The sequence below is a fragment of the Sus scrofa genome, chromosome 5 (genome assembly GCF_000003025.6).
Source record: "Sus scrofa isolate TJ Tabasco breed Duroc chromosome 5, Sscrofa11.1, whole genome shotgun sequence".
Classification (NCBI taxonomy): Eukaryota; Metazoa; Chordata; class Mammalia; order Artiodactyla; family Suidae; genus Sus; species Sus scrofa.
The window spans coordinates 63486911-63514642 of NC_010447.5; the positions used below are offsets into that span (position 1 = coordinate 63486911).

At 45.0% G+C, this 27732-nt stretch overlaps 1 protein-coding gene across 4 annotated transcripts; it reads right to left on the reverse strand.

The window, feature by feature from the left end:
• Nucleotides 1764–27626, reverse strand: CD163L1 (CD163 molecule-like 1). Of its 4 annotated transcripts, XM_021090888.1 has the most exons (15): nucleotides 27499–27626; nucleotides 21105–21422; nucleotides 13660–13968; nucleotides 13261–13569; nucleotides 8241–8333; nucleotides 7849–8163; nucleotides 6447–6761; nucleotides 6071–6112; nucleotides 5665–5979; nucleotides 5387–5419; nucleotides 4687–4824; nucleotides 4188–4280; nucleotides 3834–3920; nucleotides 3173–3319; nucleotides 1768–2053 (listed from the first exon to the last, which is right to left on the reverse strand). In XM_021090888.1, exons 1-15 carry the CDS (start codon nucleotides 27566–27568, stop codon nucleotides 1908–1910), a joined length of 2730 nt encoding a protein of 909 aa, XP_020946547.1. In that variant the 5' UTR covers nucleotides 27569–27626; the 3' UTR covers nucleotides 1768–1907.

Consider the following 27732-nt stretch of genomic DNA (forward strand, 5'->3'; position numbering starts at 1 on the left):
CCTGCCAAATGATTAGTCAAAACCCATGGATCAATATAGATCCATAACTTATGACCTTCCCTCCTTCCAGGGAAGCAGACAACGAAATGCACCAAAGTTCTGGACACTAAAAAGTTATTTCTTATTCACTTCCTTTCAGGACCTGCCTTGAAGGATTCCGTAATAGCAAGGTTATCAATTTTGAGGTGCTGCCAGCATATAAATCAGAACCATCTATAGATGTCTTGAAGTTTGTTCTGTCAATTAGTCATAGAAGCTTCCCATGAAGCCCTGTGCGGGTGAAAAACAAGGGGTCAGTGCAGTGGGATTAGGTGCCATTGGAGGTGCTCCAACGGGGTTGGGGGAATGTGTTTCAGCAAGTAACACTGAAAATTTATTATGTACAAGAAAATAATTGCCTGTAATTATGTGTAACAATTCATGTCATTATCACAACAATCCTCTGAGACAGAGTTTTTACTAACATCTCTATTCTACAAAGAGGAAAATCAAATTAAAAACTCATCTGTGAGTTCCAGTCGTGGCTCAGCCGTAACAAACCTGACCAGTATCCATGAGGACGGGGGTTTGATCCCCGGCCTTACTCAGTGCGTTAAGGACCTAGTGTTGCTGTGAGCTGAAGTGTAGGTCACAGACACAGTTCAGAACTGGTGTTGCTGTGGCAGTGACATAGTCCTGTGGCCACAGCTCCAATTCAACCCCTAGCCTGGGAACTTCCATATGCTGCAGATGAGGCCCTGAAAGAAACAAATAAACAAAAACCTCATCCAATATCACACAGCTGGCAAATGCTATATTGTGAAGCCAGGCAGTCTAGGCCTGGATGAAGGGAGTGGAAAACAGAAGATAATCCCGGAGATGGGAGCAGAGCTGTTGGCTGCTACTGAGGTCCTTCGGCGCCATCTGCTGCTGATCCAAGGTTAGCTGTAGCAAATGGCGTGGAGTGAATCCCTAAGGCTGTTCTTCTTCCTCTTACTGGATCTTCTGCATGGGACCTTTTTTCCTTCTATTGAGTCATCTATTCAAATGAAGGTATTTATATTACTTGGGTCTCATTTAAATTAAAAAATGGGTCCTTGAACGGCTCGAGTATCTGAGGAGGGCCCAGAAATGGGAGCAGCTGTCTGAAAGAGGTACAGAGCAGGGACAGGGAGTCCTCCCTACAGGTTCCTGCTAGGAAGCCCTGGGGGCAGAGCAACTGCAAGCACGGGGAGGATGCTGCAGTGAGGTGCTCTGGTCAGTGGGAGAACCAGGTTTGAGACTAGGACTGAAGAACATGTGAGTTTGTATGCAGAGGCCCTTCATAAACTAATCTCCTGTTTTGAGCTCTGGTTCCAGGAGAGGCTATTGCCTCATCTCGTGGAATGTGGGAGAGGTTCATATGCCAGGGATGATAGGTGTGATCCTATGGTTTTTTCAGGCCACCTGAGTACAGTGACCCATTTACTCCCATCCTCAACTTTGAAACTCACACCCAAGTCTGAGGCCCAAGAATTGATCTAAAACAGATGATGCAACACCTCAGGAAAAGCATACACCAATGATCAGGATTGTGCTTTTTCCCAAGTTCCTCTTGCTGGGAATGAGGGTGTGAGTGTGGACCACGTTTAGCATCTCTTCTCTACATAGGGGTGACCCTGAGCATCTCCAAGCCTGGGCAAAGTCATGCCTTGAACAGGGGAGCTAAGAAAACAGGACAGTTCACTAACCTACATTTCTTCTGAGGACCAATCCTCTAACAGCACTGGGATGAAACTTGCTAAATTATCAACAAAGAAAAAAAGTTACTTTATTCAGACTATTTCATTTTGAACAATTTCCATACAATGCAATTATACATCAGCATTAACATATCAGAATACAAGCAATTAGAGTATCGAAGCCTTCATCTCATATTTAATGGACTATCATGGGAAAGCTACGGTGAATGTTCCAGGAGCACTTATTTCAACGTCGTCGTACCCAGGGTCAAATATTTCCCCCTGGTGCAGCCAGCGGATAGCTTCTCCTTTTTCAGGCTCAGCCTCCCCTCGAGGGAAGTTCAGAGAAGAGCCTGAAATAGTAAAGTTTGATTAGAACAGTGTCCTGTGATGGAAGCAAGTCGAGCAAGTGGTGATGACAAAGCATCCTTGGAGACCCAGTAATGCTCAGAGAGGCTCAGACTAACTCATATGAGTTCTAGCATGGCTGCATCAAGGCTGTCCTATGGGGATCCAGCCCATCTGGGTCTCTGAGGCTTCAGTTTACTGGAAACTTTTTTCAGGCAAACTAAGTACACTGATCCATTTGCTCGCCACACATCTCTGCTCAACACAGGAGCCCTGCAAAGACCTGCATCCAGGCTTAGACAATCAGTAAGGAGATGGCCCAAGACACATAAGAAGCATAAAAAGGAATTTGAAATTTCCTCTTTTCACAGCTCACAGGTCTGAATTTACACTGAGAAGGAGACTGGAATCTGGAAAAAATCTCAGTTCCTTGCTGACAGTCAAACTCTGCGCTTAGTTGCATTAACTTCTGCTCCCAAATGCCCACAAATACAATCACGCACTGCTGCATCCACAATTGAGGAACCACAGGGATCCTCAGGTGGAGAAACACTCTTTGCTGGAGAAGGAGTGTCTTCTCCTGACCATTGAAATGTCTGAAGCACATTAGCTTTTAGTTGCCCACAAATTCTGAGTCTATGATCCACCACCAAGGCTTAATTTTAAGGCCACTATACATCACAAACTTTGTACATGTTAGTGCTAACACAGGAACACAGAGCATCTTAAATTATCAAAATGCTTCACAAACTCTAATACTGCAATATCTTTTTAAAATCTCTGACTACCTTTCAGGTACAAGACAGCACAAAGATGGCAGCAGAACCATTCTTAGATTTGGTAAAGATGCTCAATTAATCTACAGGTTTTAATGGAAGAACATCAAAGATAAAGTGATAAACATATGGACACATAATGGAGACATCCACACCAAGAATACAGAATGATTCCACCCTCCTAAGGCGGCTGAGAGCATGAAATAACATAAGTTTCAGGTGATGCTGTCAAACACAAGAAGTCATGGAAATTTTGATTCTCAAAGACAGATGAGCATTGAGGAGCTCACATTCACTCTTTCCAGGACAAAGACCACAGATGACAGGAGATCAGTCAACCCCACTCACCTGTCTGAGAGGCCCGCATCCCACTCTCCTCTTCTGGGGGCACTTCCCTCTTGCTCATCAGAGAGGCAGCAGGAGCCCCGGGCACTGGTACCTCTTCAGCATCATCATAACCCTCACTGGGGGCATCAATCCCCTGGGTTGGGGGTTCTAAGGACAGACAAGGGGGACAGATGAAACCAGAAAAATGGGTTTTCCTGGGAAATATCTAAAGTCCCTTCTGACCCAGAGTCTCTGAGCCGCTAACTACTGGCCATATTCACTCTTTGATTTCATAGGTTTTTTTCTTAGGCCATACTTGATGTCGATGTACAGCAACAATAAGCAAAAAAATATTTTTAAAGCTATGACTATTTCTGGATTAAAATTGTATGTCTCGAGATAACTGTTACACCAATGAACATTACCAATGAATTATATTTACAAGAAGTAATTTTTAAAACAATATGTGCCTGTTGTGACTGAATGAGGAGGGCTTCTGGACACACAGAGCCCAGCCACCACGTGAGACATCACAGAACAGTGAGGGAACGGGAGTCTGGACCCCATCTGGAGTCAAGAGGCCCCCTAATCCCAGTCAAAGGAGAGCCGCTCCCCTTGGGTCCCATCCATAAAGGGGAACTTCCCTGCCCCCAACACCCAGCCCAGGCACAGCCTCCTCTACCATCTGGAGCAGATTTGGAGTCTCTGTTCTCTTCACCTTCCCCGGTGTAATACGGCAGTTTCGTCACTGAGTCATCTGATAGGAACCCTAAGGTGAAGAAAATCATCACAAAGGAACAGAACAGACCTTCCCACTCCCATAGGAGCCACGAGGCTGAGAGGACGTGCTGGGACAGCCTTGGCTCCTGGAGTGTAAAGGGAGTTAGGAGTTCACAGGGGCTCTGGAGAGGCCCATCATGCCACCTTTGCTGCAGGGGCTGCCTCTGTGAGCCTGGGGCAGATGTAGGGTCTGTGGATGCTGAGAAGCCTAGGCTGACCACCAGGGGTCCCAGGAGGGCAAGACAGAGACACACACCTGGGCTGCCCAGCAGATCCTCCTTCGGTGTTACAAGGTAATCGATCTCTTCATACACGGCCTCAGCGAGAGCCCCTTCCAAGCCGGATAAGGCTGAGAAGACCACCAGCAGCTCAAACATTGCCACCCTAGACACCCTGAACCAGCAGGCGAGTTCTTCAACTCCCCCATCCTCATACACACAAAACCCTCAAGACTGCTGGGAACTCATATAGTCCATGCCCCGTGTGCTATGTCTGCACCTTCTGCCCTTGCCTGACCCTAAATCCACATCTCAGCCCTGACTCTCTCTTCTCACACACAAGAGGCCATCATGGTCACACCCCAATTCTAAGAACCTCTGTCTCGTCAGCCCTTAGAGTTCAGCATGGAGTGACGGAGTTTTACAGACTAACGGGGGTAAGAACAGAGACCTCACCCGCTTTTCCCCTCCTCACACGCAGCCCCATTTCCCACGTCCACACACTCTCCCTGTTACCCAGTGCCCCCAAAAGCCCACCTCTGCGCTCTGCTCTCCATCTGAGCAGCTGTGTCACCAGGATGATGAGGACCAGGAAGAGAAGAGCCCCCAGGATGAGGCAGAGGATCTCGGGAAGGGAAAAAATGCCAGGGATAGGATTGGAGCCTGGTCTGGCCCCTACGGAGAACAAGACAAGAGGGGTTGGACAAGGTCATGGGCACAGGGAAACTCCCTGCCAGCATTTCCACAGAGCTCTGGACAATGCAGTCCCAGCCTCTGACACAACTGGACTGACTGTGACTGGGATCCACCAGGTCCTGCCCTTTGAAAATTCAACTCCAGGGCAGAGCTGGTGATCATCAAGGAGCTTCCCTGCTGAGACAGCCTCTGAGGACCAGGCTCACACTGCATCCCTTCCCCAGGGATTCTCAACACCAGGGCATCAAACAAGTCCTGAGACTGGTACCTTGCTATTGAGGACGAACATTCATGGGCAAGTAGGAAAGCCTTAGAGCCTACAGCACAGGAACCGGCCTCCTGTGACCAGGTGCATGAGAAATTTCTGGCACCATCAAACAAGGCAGGGGAGTTTCCAAGGAAAATGCCCTGCTTCCTCCCCACCAGCCAGTGACTCCTGAGGACCTTTCCTCTCCTGAGTTGGCTAATTCTGCCAGAGAGTCCACAGAACAGGTCCCAAGAATCTGAATACCCTCCCCTGTCCATGGATTTGGCACAGTACCTGCTATAGTGGGGGGAGATGTGGTTCTTTGACCTAAACAAAAAAGCAGCAACACAGGAATTGACCAGAATGCAGGGCAGCCCACCTTCCCCTGCCTGAGCCCTGAAATAACCCCGCAGTTACCAAAACCTGCCGAGACCTCCCAGCTCCTCCTCTCTAGGTCCAGAGCTACAGCACCAAGATGTTTTCTGAACAAACTCCCCATCTTACCTCAGCCCAGCCCATGGACCCTTCACTGCCCCAGCTCACCCAGAGCAGATCCCAAGCCCCCCACTCACCAGAGCACCTCACTCCAGCATCCTCCTCGTGCTTGCAGTCGCTCTGCCCCCAGGGCCCCGCAGCACAGTCCCACAGGGAGGACTCCCTGCCCCTGCACTGCACCTCGTCCAGCCAGATGCTCCCACTTCCAGGGCCAAATGCCGCATCCCGCAGGGCTTCCAGGGCATGGCCACAGCCCAGCTGCTGACACACCACCTCGGCCTCCGCCAGGCTCCAGGAGTCATCACACACAGTGCCCCAGGAGCCGCTGTGCCACACCTCCACTCGCCCTGAGCACACGCTGTCTCCTCCCCTGAGTCGCAGCTTCTCTTTGTCTGAAAAGGCAGCAGCCCCTCCTGTCACTGCCCCTGGTGGGAAGGAGGGAGCCCCTGGGAGCCACAGGGGAGGCTGGAGGGCCTGACATACCTGTGCAGGGGGCAGCAGTTGGGCAGCTCTTGGGTCTCCTTCCTGCAGAAGCAAACGATGGGAAAGCTCTGGATCAGGGACAGCTGGGGTTGTCTTGTCCCCAAAACAAAGTTATCTATGGTCCTTGGCTCAGTGCAAATGACAAATGTAAGCACAGGCTTCACTCTCTGATGGGCCGTGACAGTCACTGCATCTTTTGTCAGCTGAAATGACTTTAGCTGCTTACTTATATACACTCTCCATATTCCACAACTAATACAAAACACACATGTTATACACTCAATCTAAACTCATCACTTAGGTTGCAAAATGCAAAATCTCCCTAACAACATAATACAGGCTTGGGACATATACATACAAACAAACAGTAAGACACCTGCACAGGAGACATAGGCTTCCTCTGTTAGAGAACATGAACTGTTTTTCCAAGGGTCAGAAGGACACTGCCAGAAAGAGGTGTCAGTTTTTCCGCACTGGATTCCATCGACCCACCGGGGTCTAGAACCTTCCCTAAGAGAAACGGAAGAGTTGAGGGTTCCACTGTCCCCACAGCCAAGCTGCCTGCAGATCATGGACAAGGTGATGTCTTCCATGGGGCTGCGGCAGACACCGCCCCAGGTCCCGTTGTAGAAAACTTCCAGCCACCCGGCACACTCCTGGTCCTCGCTCACCATCCTGAGGGCCAGGGACTCTGCAATGGAAAGGGGGGAACACGACACAGTGAGCCCTCCACTCAAAGCTCGGGGTTTCTTCTCTCCCAGAAATTGTGAACACTCATCCCCAACCACCTGAGCAGATGCCCACTGGGAGACAAGACTGAACTCTGTCTCTCTTTTACCTGACTTTGTCCATATCTGTCTGTCCTTCGACTTCTACCACAGTGATGCAGTGAAATATGAACCAAGAGGAAGACCATCCTGGGCACCTGCAGTAGGGGGAGCTGAATCTTGCTCCCTGACAAACTCGAAAATCTATGTGAAAGGGATGTGGATAGTAGTGTGGTAGCTGGAATAATCCCTGGAACCCGTGAAGCTGTGACTTTACTTGGCAAAAGGGACTTTATAGATGTGATTGAGGCAAGGACTTGTGATGTGAGATTAAGTTGGAATATTGTGGATGGACCACGTGAGCCCAGTCTAATCATATCCGTAGACCCACCGTCATAAAAGTGGAATACTCTTCCTAGCTCTGGCCAGAGGGAGCTGTGACTTTGGATAATGGTTAAGAGACATGCAACATTGCTGGTCTGGGATGAATGAAGGAGGCAGTGAGCAAGGAATGCATGCAGTGTCTAGAAGCTTGAAAAGACAATAAATGGACTCTTCCCCCAGAGCCTCAGAAGGGACACAGCCCTGTTAAAACCCTGATTTTAGCCCAGTGAGAGTGAGATCCCTGTTGGGGATCTCACCTACAGAACTGGAAGGCAATAAACATCTGTTGTTCTGAACCCCCAAGTGGTAATTTGTTTCAGAAAAAAATGGAAACTAGTACAGTGGATGTCAGATTTTTGTACCCAGACATAACTGAAGAGGGAGCCCTGCTTTCAAGTGGAAACTGTAACAAATGGCCCTGCCAGGGGATATTGCTAAGAAAGCACCAGAACCTCAGCTGCTGCAGGAGCTAGAGAAAGCATCTGCTGCACATCTGCGAGAAAGACCGGGTTCCTGAGAGGAAGCTTCCTAGTCTCTGGCCCTTTCAGCAATCTCCCTCAGGGCTCAGACCCTGACCTCCAGGGGCCCCGCCCTTCCCGCCAGCCTGTGGACAGGTGTGCCACGGACCTGAGCAGATGACCCCTGCGTCCTCCTTGTGTCTGCAGTCGTGCCGCCCCCAGCCCCTGAAAGGGCACTGCCACACGTGGGACTCCTTTCCTGTGCAGTTCACGTCATCCAGCCAGATGTGGCCTGAGCCCGCCCCAAAGTGAGCAGACCCCAGTGCACTGATGGCATCTCCACAGCCCAGCTGCCTGCACACCACGTGCGCATCGTCCAGGTCCCAGCTGTCATCACAGATGGTGCCCCAGGAGCCCTGGTGAAGGATCTCCACTCTCCCTGAGCAATAACTCTCTCCATCCACCAGGCGCAGCTGTCTGCTCTCTGAGGAGAGAGAGTCAGCAAGGTCAGGCATTTACACAGGGAAGGAGGAGGGTTTTCTGGTCCTGTGCGACCCCTACCTGAGCAGTTGGTGGTGCTCTCCTCTGAGGCTGTAGAGCCTCCTGGTTCAGACAGGGAGTCATTGCACTGAGGCAGCACCTGGGTCTGGTTTCCTACAGAAACAGCAGAGATCAGAGGGCTGGCAGGGTCCAAGAACAGGACATGGAATTACACTAAATAGTGACCTACTGCTGGGGTCTGAGATGAAAACTGTGACATAGCAACAAAGTTATCGTAACTTTACAGTTCACCTTCTTCGTGGAGAATTCTGCCTCTGTGTATTTACTTAAGGCCAGACTTTCTGCTTTAAGCTAAGTGTTAAACTAAAAATGATTTTAGAAAAGTGAGAAAATGTGAACAATTTTCATATTACTGAAAAGTTGTTCTAGAGCTACCAAGGCAGTGAGACTTCGGAATCCAAGATCTCAGAGAGAAATAATGGGCAGAAGTGAGCCACTACCCTGAGATCTTTGTCAATTTAAAGACAATATCTGACTCCCTGAAAAGCTCAGCAGAGGTTTTGCCAGACCTACAGGGCTCAGGGAACACAGAGCATAATTCAGGGTTGGCCAAGGAGGAGGAGCCCTGTTGATCAGACACCTATAATGTCTGGCAATCAAACATACCAAGGTGTATGGAACTCTCTTGTGGTACAGCAAGTTAAGGATATGGGGTTGTCACTGTGGCAGCCTGAGTTCCTGCTATGGTGTGGATTCGATCCCTGCCCAGGGACTTCCATTTGCCACTGCTGAGCCAAAAAAAAAATATATATATATATATATGTGTGTGTGTGTGTGTGTAGCATATGTGTGTGTATGTGTGCATGCGTGCAAAAAAGAGGAGAAATTTGACAAAAATCAATGAGGAGAAACAGAGGCATTAGAGAGAAATTTATAGGACATTCAGCTCCCGGAGTTACCTGACAGGGAGTTTGAATCACTATGACTGAAATGTGCAAAGAATGAAATGACAACGTAGTATTTGGTGGAGAAATGATAACAAAGGATCAAATAAAAATTCTAGAACCAAAATAGTCAATATTTGAAATATATACTCTCAGAGGATGAGAATAACAGCCCATCAGATCAGCTCAAGATAGAAACAGTAAAATGGAAGATCAGGAGAAAACGCACAGAACGAAGCACTCAAAGATACGATTGGAAAATATAAAAACATACTTAAAAATTCTGAAAATGTCCAACACGCATGTTCACTCAGTGCTAGATACATAAAGCCATAATTGACAAAGCTGAAAGTAGAAATGCAAAATCCACAATCACCCATTTTATACATCTTAGTGATTTTTAAACTCTTTGATGTTACATCCATTGGGAAGTGAGGTCCTTCCCTTGAATCTCTGCTGACCCTCCTGGGTTGCTTGTGAACAATACAAAGATGTGAAGGTAACACTGCTTGACTTTCAGCACAAGGTCTGAAAAGTCACTCAGCCTCCCCTTGAGTCACATAAGAAAATATTTGCTTTAGGAAAATATTCCCTGTGGAGACTCTGGTCCTGGAAAGAATGTCATCTGCGGGTCTCTGGTCACATCCCAGCTGAACTTCCAGCTCCCAGACATGTTCATGAACCACCCTGCATCCCCAGCTCAGCTGGGGATCAGTTCGATGACTTCAGTCCCAGATATCTGACCGCAACCTCATGAGAGACCCCAAAACAGAACTGCCAACCTGAGCACTTCCCAAATTTCAACAAATCATGAGCAAAAGAGAAAAGAAAAGCAACTACCATTCCCAACACATGCTCTGGGTACACATAAGCCACCACCACCAGTGAGAACTCCAGAACTGGGCACCAGCCATCACATCTACATACCTGCTGTCAACAGGACCACAAACACAGAAAGTTAGAAAACTTGAGGTGACAGAGAAACATGTTTCAGACAAAGGAACAAGATAAAGACACACAAAAGCAAATCAGTGAGGATGACAGTAAAGGTGACCCAGGATCTTGGAAAATGAATGGAGAAACAGACTGAGAATTGCAAGAAATGTTTAACAAAGAGCTACGAGATTTAAGGAACCAGCAAACAAAAATGAATAACACAATACCTGACATGGCAAATGCGCTGGAAGGAATCAACAGCAGGATAACGGAGGCAGAAGAATGAATAAGTGAGGTGGAAGACTGAGTGGTGGAAATCAACACCACAGAAAAGAATAAAGGGAAAAAATGAAAAGAATGGAGAACAGTCTAAGAGACCTCTGGCTCAACATTAAACATACCAACATTCATGTTACGGGGGTCCCAGAAGGAGAAGAGAGGAGAAAGGGCCAGAGAAAATATTTGGAGAGTTTGAAGAGATTATAACCAAAAACTTCCCTAACATGGGAAAGGAAACACTCACTCAGGTTCGGGAAGAACAGACAATCCCACATAGGATAAATCCAAGGAAGAACGTGACAAGGCAAAGACTAACCAAAGAGACAGATAGAAAACACAAAGGAAAATATTACAAGCAAAAATGGAAGAGCAACAAATAGCATACAAGGGAACCCCTGCAAGGATATCAGCTGATTTTTCAGCAGAAACACTGCACACCGGAAGGGTTGTCATATCAGACAAAATAGACCTTAACATAAAGAATGTTACAAGAGACAAAGAAGGACACTACCTAATGATCAAGGGATCAATTGAAGGAGAAGACGTAACAATGGTAAATATTGGCATTCCTGCTTTGGCACAACAAACAGAAGTCCAGGACCAGAAGGTTTCACATGTAAATTCTATCCTCAAGTTAACAGCTCTCTTTCTGAAACTCTTCCAAAACATTACAGAGAAGGAACACTCCCAAGCCCTGATACCAAAACCAGAAAAAGAAACCACAAAAAAAGAGAAAATTACCTGGCATTCCCAGTGTGGCTTAGCAGGTTCAGGACCCCACATCTCAGCGAAGATGCAAGTTCGATCCCTGGCCTCACTCAGAAGATTAAGGATCTCGTATTGCCACAAGCTGCGGCAAAGCTTGCAGATGCAGCTCAGATCCAGTGCTGCCATGGCTGTAGTGTAGGCCTCAGCTGCAGCTCTTACTTGACCCCTGGCCTGGGAATTTTCACGTGCCACAGGTGGAGCCAAAAAGGAAAAAAGGAAAAAAATGGCAGGCCAATATCATTGATAAATATAGATGTAAAAGTCCTCAACAAAACATTAGCAACACATTACATGGATCATACACCATGATCAGGGGGGGCTTTATCCCAGGGATGCAAGGATTCTTCAATATATGTAAACCAAGCAATGTGATACACCACGTCAACAAACTGAAGAATAAAAAGCCTATGGTCATCTCAATAAATGCTGAAAAAGCTTTTGACAAAATCCAACACCCATTTATGACTAAAAACCCTCCAGAAAGTGGGCATAGAAGGAACCCATTTCAACATAGTAAGGCCCATACATGACAAAACCACAGTTAATATCATTCTCAACACTGAAAAGCTGAAAGAATCTCTGCTAACAAGTATGTCCACTCTGACCTCTTTTATTCAACATAGTTTTGTGAGTCCTAGCTGTGGCAATCAAAGAAGAAAATGAAAGAAAAGGGATCCAAATTGAAAAGACGTAAAACAGTCGCTCTTTGCAGATGACATAATACTATGCCTAGAAAACCCTAAAAGATGCTACTGGAAAACTTCCAGAGCTCATCGATGAATTCCGTAAATTCGGAGGATAAGCACTGAACACAGAAATCTCTTGTACTCCTATACACTAACAATGGAAGATCAGAAAAAGAAATGAAGGAAATAACCCCACTTCCCACCCCATCGAAGAGAATAAAATACCTAGGAATAAGTCTACCTAGAGAGGCAAAAGAACGGTACTCTGAAAACTATCACACGCTGATGAAGAAAATCAAATATAACACAAACAAATGGAAAGAGATACCATGCGCCTGGATTGGAAGAATCCATGTCATCAAAACGGCTACACTATCTTCCATGATGGTGTCCATCAACAGAGGGCTGGATAAAGAAGAGGTGGTAATATATGCAATGGAACATGACTCAACCAAAGAAAGAAAGAAAGAATGCAATATGCAGCAACATGGATGGACATAGAAATTATCATACTAAGTGAAGTCAGTCACACAGAGAAAGACAAATATCACATGACATCATTAATATGTGGACGATAAGTGATGATACAAAGAACTTACAAAACAGAAGGAGACTCAGTGATTTAGAAAAGCCTTATGGTTACCAAAGGCGAAACATCAGGGGAGGGACAAAGTAGGAGTTGGGATATGTACACACTGCTCTATAGAGAATAGGTAGGTAACAAGGACCTACTGTGCAGCACAGGGAAATCTACTCAATACTGTGTAAGAAGCCATATGGGAAAGGATCTGGAAAGGATTGAAAAGATGTATGTGGATAACTTATTCACTTTGCTGAAGACCTGAAACTAACACAGCATTGTAAGTCAACTATACTCCAATAAGGTTTAAATATACATATATAGAACTTGTACTACAACAACAAAATGAAACGAAAAGCTAAAACCTTCAGGCTCAGATATATTTCAGAGTAAACAGTTAACTGTTAATAATAATTGCATGAAATTTAAATTTCCTGAATTTCAATGAAGGTCTTTTCCTTAAGATATACATGCTAAGAAAAGGAACCTGATGTCTATATAAGTAATTCTCAAATGGTTCCGAGGGGAAAAAAAAACCTGAGATATACACTTGTTGCTTTTACATTGTTCTCTATGATTATATGTGGTAAAATAATAATGTCTGCTTTGAAAAGTATTATTCCTCTTAATACTTCTTGCTCTGACCTGAGAAAATACATTGTTCTCTATGATTATATGTGGTAAAATAATAATGTCTGCTTTGAAAAGTATTATTCCTCTTAATACTTCTTGCTCTGACCTGAGAAAATAATGAACAATGAGTAAAAAAACAAAAAAATTCACCATGAAATATCTTACTTTTCAAGTCCATCTCCCTCATTCTTTGCCCTGAGGGACATTTCACTCCAGGAGCATCCTGAGTACCAGTTAGCCCTTCTCTCTCTTACCTGAGCAGATCACAGAGGCTGTGTTTCCATGGGCACAGTCAGGAACACCCAGGGCAGTCACAGGGCAATTCCACAAGAAGGACTCAGCCCCAGAGCAGTGAAATCGGGCTTTCCACATCTGATCACCTCCCTCTGCTCCCTTTGGGGTGGAGAGGGCGACCCCACAGCCGAGCTGACGACAGACAACATTGGCATTGGCCATGGTCCAGTGGGAGGCACAGAGTGTTCTCCATCCTCCAGAAATATTCATCTCCACTCGCCCCGCACACTGAGAGGTGCCATTTCTCATGAGCCGGACTTCTGAGTATGCTGGGGGGAGAGGACGGGATTTTAGCAACATCTCAGTTTTCTTACCTGAACTGGGTAGGCAGGGAGGTGAAGTCCTGATACACATCTCACCTGAACAGACAACTTGAACAGCTCCACTGTGGTGACAAGTGCCTCCTGGACAGGGCACTCTGGGGCAGGACGAGAGCTCATGCTCGTCCCCTTTACACCTGAACTCTTCAGCCCAGACCTGGTTACCTGGCTCTCTGAGGGGCCTCTGACCCAGGACAGACACAGCCTTGCCACATCCCAGCTCTGCACAGATGACGTGGGCAGTGGAGAATGTAAAGTTCCCATCAGACACTGGCATCCAGTCTTCTCCAGAATGCACTTCTACTCGCCCTGAGCAAGGTCTGTCCCCTACAACCAGGCGCACATATCCTAGGAAAACAACAACAACAACAACAACAAAACCAGTGAGCACTGGTGCTCCTGGCTTGGCAGTTAGAAACAACATGTCACAGGCAATGGTGTGAAAGAAAGCTTTTCTTTTGCAAGAGTGGGGCAGGAGAGAGAATTCGACACTTTGTGTCATAATTGTGTTCTCTTTAGCCAGTTTCTGAAGAGACATCCAGAAGGGTTTCTTTGCAGGGTCCTTCTGGATGGCTGAATCTCAAAAATGTATACCTTGAGGTTGAGTGGGAATGTGGATTCCTTATCTAGGGGCCTGGAAACTACAGAGCTCAAGACAGATCATCTGGAATAGCTGAATGCCAGGAACATGCATTGGTTGGAGAAGTGACTTTCTCATTTATGAACTTGGGACCTACAGAGCCCAGGAAAACTGCGTATGTAGGCACTTTAACTCGAATGAAAAGATGGGAAGTATAGAACCAATCTATAGAACCAGAGGGACATAGCCTATGGGAGTAGAGACCTGTCAACCAGACAAAGATAGAAAACCATCCTGATCCGTTTTCTCTTCCAAGACAAAGAAATCCTCAGGTGACTTAAGGTAGGGAAAATCATGAGGGCTGTCCACATAAATGAATGCCAGGCTGTAGACACATGTTCACTCAAGAGAAGAAATATATACATGATAACTAGATATTTTTATGGAGTTCCCTTCTTGGCTCAGTGGTTAGCGAATCCAACCAGGAACCATGAGGTTGCAAGTTCGATCCCTGGCCTTGCTCAGTGGGTTAAGGATCTGGCATTGCTGTGAGCTGTGGTATAGGTTGCAGACGCGGCTCAGATCCCACATTGCTGTGGCTCTGGTGTAGGCCAGCGGTTAAAGCTCTGATTCACCCCCTAGCCTGAGAATGTCCATATGCCATGAGAGCAGCCCAAGAAATGGCAAAACGACTAAATAGATATATGTATATTTTTATGGCATCACGTTTTGTTTTTCTGAAAAAAATGGTTTTTTGCTTCTTTTTTTTTTTTTTTTTTTCTGCATCTTAGGGCCACACCAGTGGCATATGAAGGTTCCCAGGCTCGGGTCGAATCAGAGCTGCAGCTGCTGGTCTACACAACAGCCACAGCAGTGCAGGATCCAAGCCAGGTCTACAACCTACACCACAGCTCACAGCAATGCCGGATCCTTAACCCACCGAGTGAGGCCTTAGTCAGATCATTTTCCACTGCGCCACAACGGGAACTCCTGAAAATGTTTGATGACAAAAAATTCTAAGAATTTCTCAGGTAACCTAAATGGGAAAGAAGATGAGTTAAGAATACTGGTGGGGTGGAGGGGAAGGGAGAGCATCTCTACTGAACCTCCAGAATTTGTCAATGAACCTGGGAAGGAGCAAGTTCTCAGTGGGTCTTTATTGGACAGCCGAGTTTGCAGATCACTTCCTATTATGCAGATAACTCAATGAAACAAATTTTTTTAATTCATCAAGTACAACTTCCTGGTTTCTGAGTATATTCCGATTATTTACTGCTACAGGATGTCCTGGTAAAGGAATGCCTAGCAATGGCCAGCATCCAATCAAAAAATTAAACTCGAATTTCCAAAAAGAAAAATGTAACCTGTAACTAATTTTTAAATAAAAATTATTTTAAAAAGATATAGAAATTACAGAGATGATTGAATTTGCTGGCAAGGTCTTTAAACCACAAATATAAATATGCTTAATGAAGCATAAAAATACGCAGAGAGGAAAAACCGAAAACAGAAAAAAATAGAACTTTTTCTACAATGACTTTTATTTTTTTCCATTAAAATACAAAACTGGAATGAGAAATTATTTGGATTAATTTAACAAGCAGTAGATACTGCAAAACAACAGAACTGGGAAACTAAACACATAGCAGTAGAGACTCTAAACTGAAGACGAAAGAGGAAAAAGGCAGAAAATAGAAATGGAGCCTCAATGGCATGTGGGATAATATCAAACCGTATCAAAATAAGTGTATTTGGAGATTCAGAATAGAGAATGTGTAGGAAAAAAATATTTAAAAGGATAGATGAAATTTTTCCAGATTTAATGAAAACTGAAAATCCACTGGTCCAAGAAGTGAAACAAACCCCAAACAAGATAAACATAAGGAAAAGGTTCTCAGATAACTTGATAGTATAATTGCTAAAATCCAGTGGGAAAAAAAAAAGTCTAAAAAGCAGCCAAGAAAAATTGACACATTATAAACAGGGAAACAAGGATAAGCAGCACTGACTTTTTGTTTGCATTGTGGAGGCAATGCAAGCCACATGAGGTAAAAACCTATTTCAAGTCCTGGGGTTGGGTTTGGGAGGATTCGTAACCTAGAATTCAGTCACCTATGAAAATACCTTTCAAAACTGAATGAAAACTTAAATGATTTCATGTTTTGAAAAGATACAGAATCTGAGGCCACAGATCCACACTACAAAAAATGGTATAGAAAGGTCTTCAAGCTCAGGAAAATGATAACAGATGAAAACTTGAATCTAAATAAAGCTATACTGAGTGTGCTAAATGGTAAATCTGTGTGCAAAATATGTTTTAAAAAAAACTTTCATTTTGAAAATAAGAGAATATTTAAGGCAAAATCATGGCAACATATTATAAGCGTCACAATGCAGTTAAAAGTAAAATGTATGAACAACAATAGCACAAAGACAATGACAGGGAAATGGAAATACACGCCAGAAAGAGCTTTCGTTGTAGGTGAAGTGACAAAATATCATTTCAAGGTAAAATGTGACTAAAGAATAATAATTTCAACATTACGTTAAACTCCTCAAAAGGTGATAAGGCTAATAAACCAATAGAGTGAATAAACAGAATACTGGGGGGAAAGAAAGCCACAGAGATTAAAGTAGGAACAAAGAAAACACAAAACAAATACAAGGCTAGTAAACATAAGCCAAATTATATCAATAAGTACATTAAACTTAAGTTAAATATTCTAAATAAAAGCAAGATGCTCAGATCAGACAAAAGATACAACCATGTGTGTCTATGAATATATGCGTGTTTAACTATAAATATGGAAACACATTAAAGAGGTAAAAAATTAGGTACCAGGCAAACACAAATTAATATTATACAAAATAAGACTATAGGACAAAGAATATATTCAAAGGAAAGGAAAAAAACATTTATAATGATAAAATACAAACAAAATTATGTAGTATCAAAATTCATGGGTTAAAACTAAAGTGATGCCTAGAAGAAAATTTAGAACCTTGATATTTCCTTCATGCTACATTAGAATAGATAATAATAACTGAATGAAATGACCTAAGAGTCCATTCAAGAATCTAGAAAAATAACAAAAATCATAACCAAAAGAGAAGAGTTAAAACTGAGAGCAGGAGTTCCCGCGTGGCGCAGTGGTTAATGAATCCAACTAGGAACCATGAGGTTGAGGGTTCGGTCCCTGCCCTTGCTCAGTGGGTTAACGATCCGGCATTGCCGTGAGCTGTGGTGTAGGTTGCAGACGCGGCTCGGATCCCGCGTTGCTGTGGCTCTGGCGTAGGCCGGTGGCTACAGCTCCGATTCAACCCCTAGCTTGGGAACCTCCATATGCTGTGGGAGCGGCCCAAGAAATAGCAACAACAACAACAACAACAAAAGACAAAAGAAAAAAAAAAACTGAGAGCAGAAATCAATTAAACAGAAAGCAAATACACAATAAAAAAAAAAAAAGTTTTTTTAGGAGTGGCTTAGTGCGTTACAAATCCACCTAGTATCCATGAGCAAGTGAGTCTGATCCCCGACCTCGCTCAGGGGCTTAAAGGATCCAGCATTGTTGCAAGCTGCAGTGTAAGTGGCAGATGCAGCTCAGTTCTGGCTTTGCGGTGGCTGTCCTGGAGGTGGCCAGCTGCAGCTCTGATTCAACCCCTAGTCTGGAAACTTCCATATGCCTCAGGTACAGCCCTAAAAAGAAAAAAAAAAACAAACAAAAAAAAAAAAACAGAAAAAGGAAAAATCAACTGAGTCAACTGGAGATTGTCTTAAAAAGAAGAGGAAAACTGATTATCCTTTAGCAAAACCAATTAAGAAAAATGAGAGAATACACAAATTAACAACACCAGGAATGAAAAGGAGAGTACCCTTACAGGTCTGACCAACAGTTAAAGATATGAGGTAGGAACAAATTGTATCCTAGTTTGAAAAACTTATGTGAAATGGACTCAGTCCTTGAAAACTAATTTCTTGAAAAATTCAACTCACCAAGAACTGATACCACAAAAAAAGGGAAACTCGGAGTAGTCCTAAATTTGTCAGAGAAACAGAATCCATTGTATAAAACCTTCCCACAAAGAAAATGGCAGCCTTCAAAGGCCGCCTCTTCCTCAGAGCTCAGAAACGACTGCTACATCAAGGTAAAGGAAGAAACAGAAGAAATGAGAGCAGGAAGGAAAGCAAACCGGAAGCTGTGGTCCACACACAAGTTAGCAAGGATCTTGAGTCCCCACCCCCACCCCCACCCCCCGTAATCAGTGGCATCTTCATGCCCTCACCATTCTGCACTTTAGTACCAGTCTTTCTCAAGTTCTGAAGATCCTCCCAAAACTTTATCCTGAACCCCCTGAAGTCTCTTCCTTATTGCATACAACATCCTCTACATTCTTCTCAGGCCATGGTTTCTACCTCTGGATTTCTCCTAAACTCAGTCCTTCACTTGCAAAAACCTACTCAAGAGGCTGAAATTTCACTGCCATATCCCATCCCTAAAATTAAGATGAAGAACACCCAAGAGCTCAATTCCAATTAAAACATCGAAAGGACATGCTCTTCTATTCTCATCTCTGCTACATCATCCCCACTTTGACTTACCTTCACATCGCTAAACATGTTCTGAAAATACAGAACAGACAGACCAGAGGGAGGAAACTGGTGAAAAATAGAAGAAAACTGCAACAGTTTATAAAAACGAGAACCTTTAGCAATTAGAGCAATAGTAGTCGGGGAGTACAAACCATGATCCATGTTAAAATGTCAGCGCACTCTCAAACTTTTTACTTTTACCTTACCTGGAATTAAAATCAAGACATCGATGTTCTTAACATCGAACTTAGGAACATTAGAAGCACCAATATCACACAGAGGTCCAATATCACACACTCCGTTTTCACTCGGACGCTCATTTCTCAAAAATAAGGCAGGGCACACCGGAGGGCTTCCACAAGCTTGTTTGCATTTGAAACCACAAGTAGGATATTGTGACAACAAGCCAAGTTACTCGAAATGTCAGGAAACAGATTTCTTCAAACAAAAATTTCCAACTGAAGCTCATACGCCCCTTGAAAATAATGATTTTCAAGGAGTAATAATGAAAAGAGTGGAAGAACCCTTTTGAGGACATGAATAGGTTTATGTCACATGTGTGGTAATGGCTTCATAGATGGATGCTGATCCCCAGACTCATCAGGGGGTAAATACAAACTATGTTCAGTTTGTGTATGACAATCAGACCTTTGGAAAAGAATTATTTTCTTAGGGGCCTACTAATATCCTCAAAGATCTGCTAGATGTGAAATTAGAAAAATCACTTTCCTGGAGTTCCCATTGTGGCGCATCGTCAATGAATCTGACTAGGAACCAGGAGGTTGCACATTTGATCCCTGGCCTCCCTCGGTGGGTTGAAGATCCAGCGTTGCCGCCATGAGCCATGGTGTAGGTCGCAGACGCGGCTCGGATCTGGCATTGCTATGGCTCTGGCACAGGCCAGCAGCTGGAGCTCTGATTTGACCCATAACCTGGGAACCTCCATATGCCGTGGGTGCGGCCCTAAAAAGACAAAAGACAAAAAAAGAAAGAAAGAAGGAAAGAAAGAAAGAAAGAAAGAAAGAAAGAGAGAGAGAGAGAGAGAGAGAGAGAGAGAGGGAGGGAGGGAGGGAGGGAGGGAGGAAGGAAGGAAAGGAAGGAAGAAAGGAAGGAAGAAAGGAAGAAAGAAAGAAAGAAAAAGAAAAATCACTTTCCAATGATATTCCCAGACGTGAAGGCAAAGAACTGATTGGCTATGGCTACTCATAACATACTGCCAATGGTCTCAGGTCTCTGCCTGCCCCAGCCATTAGAGCTCTGACCACTTCCTGAGACCCAACTGCCTACATGAGGAATTCACTGGGATATCTGATGATATCTTCCTCCAGTTGAGTTGTTCTGATTGGATTAACATCTGACATTTCATCCACCATTGTGATAACAACTGGAAACATCTCTGGCAGATACTGCAACCACCCACTCACACTCTAGCTGATGTCTTATTGCATCTGTCTTGGCACAGGGCAAATACACTAAGGCAGCACTGAGCACAGCTTGTGAGTCACTTCAGGTTCTCTCAGTCTCACTGTCCTTTGTACTTTCTTTGCTCCAGCTACCGTGTTGTAAAATTCTAAAACTTTACACTTTCCTACTACCTCAACATCCCCTTAAACAGGATGTGACCATCCCATCCAGGTGAACAGGGGCACCAATGTCAAAAGTCTAGCCCCTGCCGCAAATCGCCCTTCTTGCCTTCCCCTGCCTGTGACCTAGTATCATTCAAAGGCACCAGTGAAATCCCCTCATGCTTTTTCCTTGTGTAACTCCAACCTGACCCCCAATATTGTCACTTCTCCATGAGTCTTCACTCCCTCTTTTGGGTCCACACTGCTTGGTTGAACCTGTTCTACTGGTGCTTCCCCCATGTAGCCCCTTTAGGGTACTCTGTCTTTCTAGGACCTGTGAGCATAATACACTTTGTTACCTGCACCTTCCCTATGTCCCCTCTTGTAGCCACACCTGCTGACCATCTCCATAAAAGAATACAAAACCGCTACCATGATGACACGAAGTCATAGATATCCACCCCAGCAGTCGTATCTGTATGAAACATTTGAACTCACCTTCCTGCCTCTTAAGACACACCACAGAGACCTGATTGTCCAGTGACCAATAGATCTGGAGCCTTGACTGTCCAGAACCCAATAAGCCCGTATGTTTTCTTGAGCACCTGATGCTCTAGGAATCACTGCGTGATGGGAGTCTTCACAAAATTATGCTCAAAAGGCTGTGATCTGGTTTTCTTATAGGTACTCTGGGAATAGACTGAGGCTTTTCCTGCTGGAGACCCCTCCCAGACCAGACAGGCCTTACCTGAGCAGACTGCTCCAGCATCCCAATCATGGGAAGCGCCTTTAGTCCTGTAGTCTGTAATATTAGGATGCCTACAGTCAGTGAGAGTTGACTCTGTCCCTTCACATAAAGCATACAACCAGATGGGACCATCCCCTCGTCCAAAATAAGACGCCTTGGGAGCATCAACAGCAGTTCCACATTCCAGCTGTCTGCACACCACGGTTGCTCCCGGCAAACCCCAGTAAGCATAATTCACAGTGCCCCATTTTCCTTGGTGCTTCAGTTCCACTCTCCCCTCACAGCGGTGCCTTCCATCCTTCAGCCTCAGCTCCAGAGCTGCAAGAGAGACACAGACACCGAACATGGGACACAGGAGAAATTTTAAGAGGCCATTCAAATGGTGTGCTGGTAAGTGTTAAAATATACATACATGCACTCTGAAGGGGAAAAAAATTCCCTGGGTGTAGCATTTGTTAATTTCTGTCACCTAAATATTGCCATGATGGCCAGTTCTAAGCTACCAGTGTGGCATCACTGAATGGGGAGCAGGGAAGGGATGCTCCCAATTATCTCTCACGAGCCTGTAGAACAAGCTCCAGGGACATCCTGAGGACGGACCTTCAGAGACTCTGGAGGCTGCCTTCCCACCAGATGTGCCCAAGGCCAGTAGGGGCCCAACTTCCCTTGTCTCAGTTACAGTCATGACCATGATCCCAGAGAGAAATCTTCCCCCTCCTTCTCCGTCCCATAGGGCGCACTCTCATCTAGCTTGGGAACAGAGGACTATGACCAGCAGCCTCTACAATGTCCCAATCATCCTGCTGCCTGGTACTCATGTCCTTGTGTAAACCCCACACTTGACTCTACCTAACAATATGCATCTAACAAATGGGATCTGGCAAAAGTGATGTCCCTTGAGAGATAAGGTTTCAAGCCAGCTCTGGTTGCTCCCTTGTTGGCCTGTCTTGCTCTCTCTTGCTGTGCTGAAGCCACTGCCACATCTGAGTTGCCTACGGAGAGACCCCCATGACAAGGGCCTGAGGGAGGCCTCCAGCCAACAGCCAACAAGGGCCTGGAGCTCTTGATTTAACAGACCACCAAGGGCTGAAGGCTGCCACAACCAGGTGAGTCGTGTGAGTGGTACCCACTCCTAGCTAAACCTTCATGTGACTGCAGCCTTGTAAGAGATCTTGAGTCAGAGGAGCCAGGTAAGCCATGCCGATTCCTGACCCACAGAAATTATGAGATGCTAGATGCTCCACAGGGAAAGAGGAGCTCTCAGTTATACGGAGCAGGACATCAGAAGGGCTCCTTGGTTGCCAGGGGTACTGCTGGAATGCATCCCCCTACAGCTCTGAGTTAGCAACCTTCGCAAGAGTTGCTGTTTCCTGTTACTGACCAAACATCTTGGAGTTGTTCTGGTCTGAGGGATAGAACAATTGTTAGCTGGGGCTTGAGTTGTTCACACAAGTAGTTACTGAATAAGCTTGCAGCTTAGGTGAGAGTACAAACATACACATAAGGAAAGGGTGAGGCAGGGCCAGATTGTGCAGGGGATATACAGGGAGCAAGAGAGTAGCCATTTTATGGGCCTGACCATACATATAAAAAGGACGGTAAATGCAGAACAAAAGCCTACAATCGATTCATGAAGGCTAAAGGAAGGGAATCAGTTGTTCCCTGAGGGCTCAGCAGGTTAAGAATCTGGCATTGTCACTGCAGTGGCTCTGGTTGGTGCAGTAGCATGGGTTCCATCACTGGCCCCAGAACTTCCACATGCCACAACACAACCAAAAATTAAAAAAAAAAAAAATCAGTAAATAAAGAGCTCCTGTAAGCCCACAAAATAAAAGACAACCTATAGAATGAAAGGAAAAAAAAATACTTTCAAGTCATAATCTGATAAGAGGGTAATATCCAAAATACCTAAGTAACTCATATGACTCCATAGCAAAAAAAAAAAAAAAAAAAAAAAAAAAAAAAAAAAATCTGATCTATAAATGGATAAAGGACATGAATAGACATTCTTCCAGAGATATACAGATGGGAGTTCCCTTCATGGCTCAATGGTTAACGAACCCAACGAGGAACCATGAAGATGGGGGTTCAATCCCTGGCCTCACTCAGTGGGTTAAGGATCCTGCATTGTTGTGAGCTGTGTTGTAGGTCACAGACGCGGCTCAGATCCCGCGTTGCTGTGGCTGTGGCAGAGGCCAGCGGCTACAGCTCTGATTGGACCCCTAGCCTGAGGATTTCCACATGCTGTGGGTGCAGCCCTGAAAAAAAAAGAAAAAAGCATATACAAATGGCCAACAGTACAACCAAATGGGCTCAACATCAATAGCCATCAGGAAAAGGCAAGTCACATCCACAACGAGCTGTCACCTCACACGTTTTAGAATGGCTACGATCAAAAAGACAAGAGATAGGAATTCCCACTGTGGTGCAGTAGGTTAAGAATCCAAAATATACAGACAACTCATTCAACACAACAGCAAAATAATAAGCAACCCAATCCAAAAATGGGCAGAAAACCTAAATGACATTTCTAAAAAGAACATGTATGGATGACCAACAGGCACATGAAAAAATGCACTAATTATGAAAGAAATAGCTTCAAAACTACAATGAGGTACCACCTCAGAACACTCAGAATGGCCATCATTAATGAGTCTACAAAGAACAAATGCTGGAGAGGGTGTGGAGAAAAGGGTACCCTCCTACACTGTCGATGGGAATGAAAGTTAGTGCTACCATTGTGGAAAACAATAAGGACATGCCTCAGAAAACTAAAGATAGAACTAATACAGCATCCAGCAATCCCACTCCTGGGCATATATCCAAAGAAAACGTTCATTCAAAACATACATGCACCCCCTATGTTCATTGCAGCACCACGCACAATTGCCAAGACATGGAAACAACCTAAATGTCCATCAAAACAGGTCAATGGATTAAGAAGATGTGTTTGTACATATAATGGAATACTACTCGGTCATAAAGAAGAACAAACAAATGCCATTTGCAGCAACATGGATACAACTAGAGATTCGCATACTAAGTGAAGTAAATCAGAAAGACAGAGACAAATACCATATGATATCACTTGTATGGGGAATCTAAAATATGGCACAAATGAACCTATCTGCAAAATAGAAACAGACTCGTAGATATAGAGAACAGACTTCTGGTTACCAAGGGGGAGGGGGAAGGAAGTGGGATGGATGGGAATTTGGGATTGGTAGATGTAAACTATTGCATTTACCATGGTTAAGCACTGAAGTGCTACTGTACAGCAGAGGGAACGATTTCCAGTCTCTTGGGATAGACCATGATGGAAACAGTATGACAAAAAGAATGTGTGTGGGTGTGTGTGTGTGGGTGTGTGTGTAGGTGTTTATGAATGAGTCTCTATGCTATACAGCAGAAATTGACACAACACTATAAATCAAGTGTCCTTTAATAAAAAACAAAATTTAATTAAATTTTAACATAAATAAATAGGGAAGGCCAGGACAACGTTTTTCACAACAGCAAAAATACTAAAAACTACTAAATGCTTAATGAAATGCAATTTATATTTTAAGGTAGACAAGAAAAATTAAACATAACATTCTCTGTGTGTTTATTTGGTCCTCTGTCCTCCATAAGGTGCAGTGTGCGCCTGCGTTACACATTAATCAGAACTTTTCAAAAATGTTGTACCTGTTGGCCTGCTCATCTGGGAATTTCACTTTTCTCCTTTCCTCTGATGCTAGCAATGTAACTTCTTAAAAGAATGGCATGCTTCCCCAGCTCTCTAGGGGGTCATGGTGACTTATTCCTCAGCTGGACTACGTATCCTTGTTGAACTTTATATAAAATATCAGTATATCATTTTGAGGTACGATCATTTGTCTCAAAAATACACATGACTGTGCCTTTGATTTCTACCAGGCAGAACAGTTCCCAGAGCTCTCTGAAAATCAGCTCCTGGGTCATAATTATCAGGTTGGCTCAAATGAAACTCCCTTGGTTTCTTCTTCTCTTCACTGTTAACTGAAATTTCATTGACATGCCCGGGTGATTAGGTGTGTATATTGCATTTCAATTGTATAATGAAATAATTGGAGGCAACTAACATTTTCCATATTACCCCTGTAATAGCTGATATTTTTGTAGTACAACAATAAAAAGTGTTTCGTGTGTAAAAAAAAAAAAAAAAAAAAAAAAAAAAAAAGAAAAACAGTTAATGGTGTATATGTCCAAAGTAGATTGTCTTTTTTTTTTGGTCTTTCTGCCATCTCCTGAGACACATGGACGTTCCCAGGCCAGGGGTCGAATCGGAGCTGCAGCCGCCAGCCTATGCCAGAGCCACAGCAACATGGGATCCAAGCCGCATCTGCAACCCACACCACAGCTCACAGCAACGCCAGACCCTCACCCACTGAGTGAGGCCAGGGATCGAACCCGCAACCTCATGGTTCCCAGTCGGACTCGTTAACCACCGAGCCACAACGGGAACTCCTAGATGGTCTTTTTTAAAAAGGTTACGAAACTAATATATACTGCATTATCTATCTTGAGGATCTATGTTTTGGGGTATAATGACATCCACTGTCTTTGAAGGGACAACTTCTTTTCAATGTCCATCATGGATTTCGTGGTGGAGATTCCTGTAATGTGTGCCCAACTCAGAAATCATCAAATGCTCAGAAAGGAAAGGGATATCGTTGCAAAAGGAGCAAGTCCAATGTTGTGTGAAGTAGAAGAATAAACTTCTAGTAGGATAGCACTGATGGATGTTGTTTCAGGAAAAATGAAAAGAACGCTCGCTTTGCTGAAATGTTCCCGCTTCTCGAGAAACTACTGAAGGAATTTCCTACAGTTTTCCTAGTTGGGGTGGGGGGAGTGGTCCTTAGGTCAGAACACCCATTGTCTCTCCCCCTTCCTGGGACCAAAACCCACCTCTGCCCTTCAGAGCCCTCAGAAGGAGATTCTTCACTGCATCAGGTCGGCACTCCAGGAGCAGAGACTGGAGGGAGGGGTTTTCCAAGGAGAGTTCTGGCACTAGAGACTGAGGTCTAAGGGGACACCAATGAGCGCTGAGATGAGACAGGACCACGCTGAGGCTCCGCTGTGCCGGTACCCAGATCTGCAAGAGCCACCTCCTCCAGGCTGAAGACTGGGTTTTCAGCAGCACTAACTCTGATGCCTGACAAGCTCTCACTAAGTGGAAACCTGATCCCAAGAAAGGAAAGAAGAAGGCAATGCACCCTGCAGAATTCCCACCAGATCTGAGGGAGTTGAAAGGAACATTGCAGGCGTGCCCACTGTGGTGCAATGGGTTAAGGGTCTGACTACAGCGGCTTGGGTTGCTGTGGGTCCTTGAGATTGATCCCAAGCCTGTTGCAGTGGATTAGAGGATCCAGCATTGCCACAGCGGTGGTGCAGGTCCAGGTGCAGCTCAGATTCAGTCCCTGACCCAGGAGATTCTTCGTCACTGGTGTGGCCATAAATACAAATAGATGAGAGATTTTTTTAAAGACCCATTGCAGGACCCCAGCACATCAGGAAACAGCTCATGGAGACTGGGGCAGGGATTCAGGAAACCTTCTATAGCTGGTGCTGAGCATCACTTAATCTCTAGAAAGAAGAGTCCCATCTCCTGGCTGCAGGTTCCACTGCTCTACAATGGACACCTGGAAGGAACAGGTGAGGCCAGGAGGCAGGGCATTTCACAGAGCCTAGTGCTGGACAAACCCTGCAACACGCAGAGAGGAGGCTCAGGGGGGGTGAAGGAAGGGAGCCAGAGAGGAGCAGGCAGGTGCAAGGTTATCTATGATCTGCTTGCATGCAACTGACATGACCCCCCAACCCTGTGGGCACCCACTGTGTTTCACAAACCAACTGACTCAATCCCTTCTCGGCAGCCCTGTTCCTCTCACACAGACAGGCTTCACACACCCTCGCACACCCTACACACCTCACACACACACACAAGCACAGAGCCTAAAGGAGCCTAAATGCATAAAACATGAGAATCCCATGGAGAGTCCTCTACAAAGCAGGCAAATGGTGTGTGTGGGGGGAACAGCCCGGACACCCAGCTGAGGTCAGTCCCTGGACCTGCCAAACACTGGGAGCCACGGGGACTCCAAAGAAGCTCCCTGAGAGCAAGGGAGACGGTGGACAGGACGGAAACACACTCACCTCAGTCCACACCAAATATCATCCCTCTGTAAAATCTGCCGCTAAAATAAGTCCACCCTCCACAGGAGAGGAACCAGTATTCACCATCAGCAGTGGTCCTTTTTGGTCAAAAACATAGGGTCTCCAAAGAGGCTTGGGCTCCCTAACTCCAGGCATCCTTCCCTGCAATGAAGCATTCACACCCTGGCTGTTGATCCCAGGAAAGAGACGAAACTCTTACCTTGACCGCCCACCACGATGAGCAGGAGGAAGCAGAGTCCCTGAAGAGAGAGATGTCTGTCCAGAGCCATCCTGACTCCCAAGTCATCAAGGTCAAAGTCCCAGCTGCAAAATAACCTGGGAGGAGGCATCAGGGGACCGACAAAGGTCTATATAGACCCTCCCCTGACACCCTCCCTACCGACAGCCAATAGAAATGTCTTTTACCATTTCAGATGCTATCGGAGGCTTCATC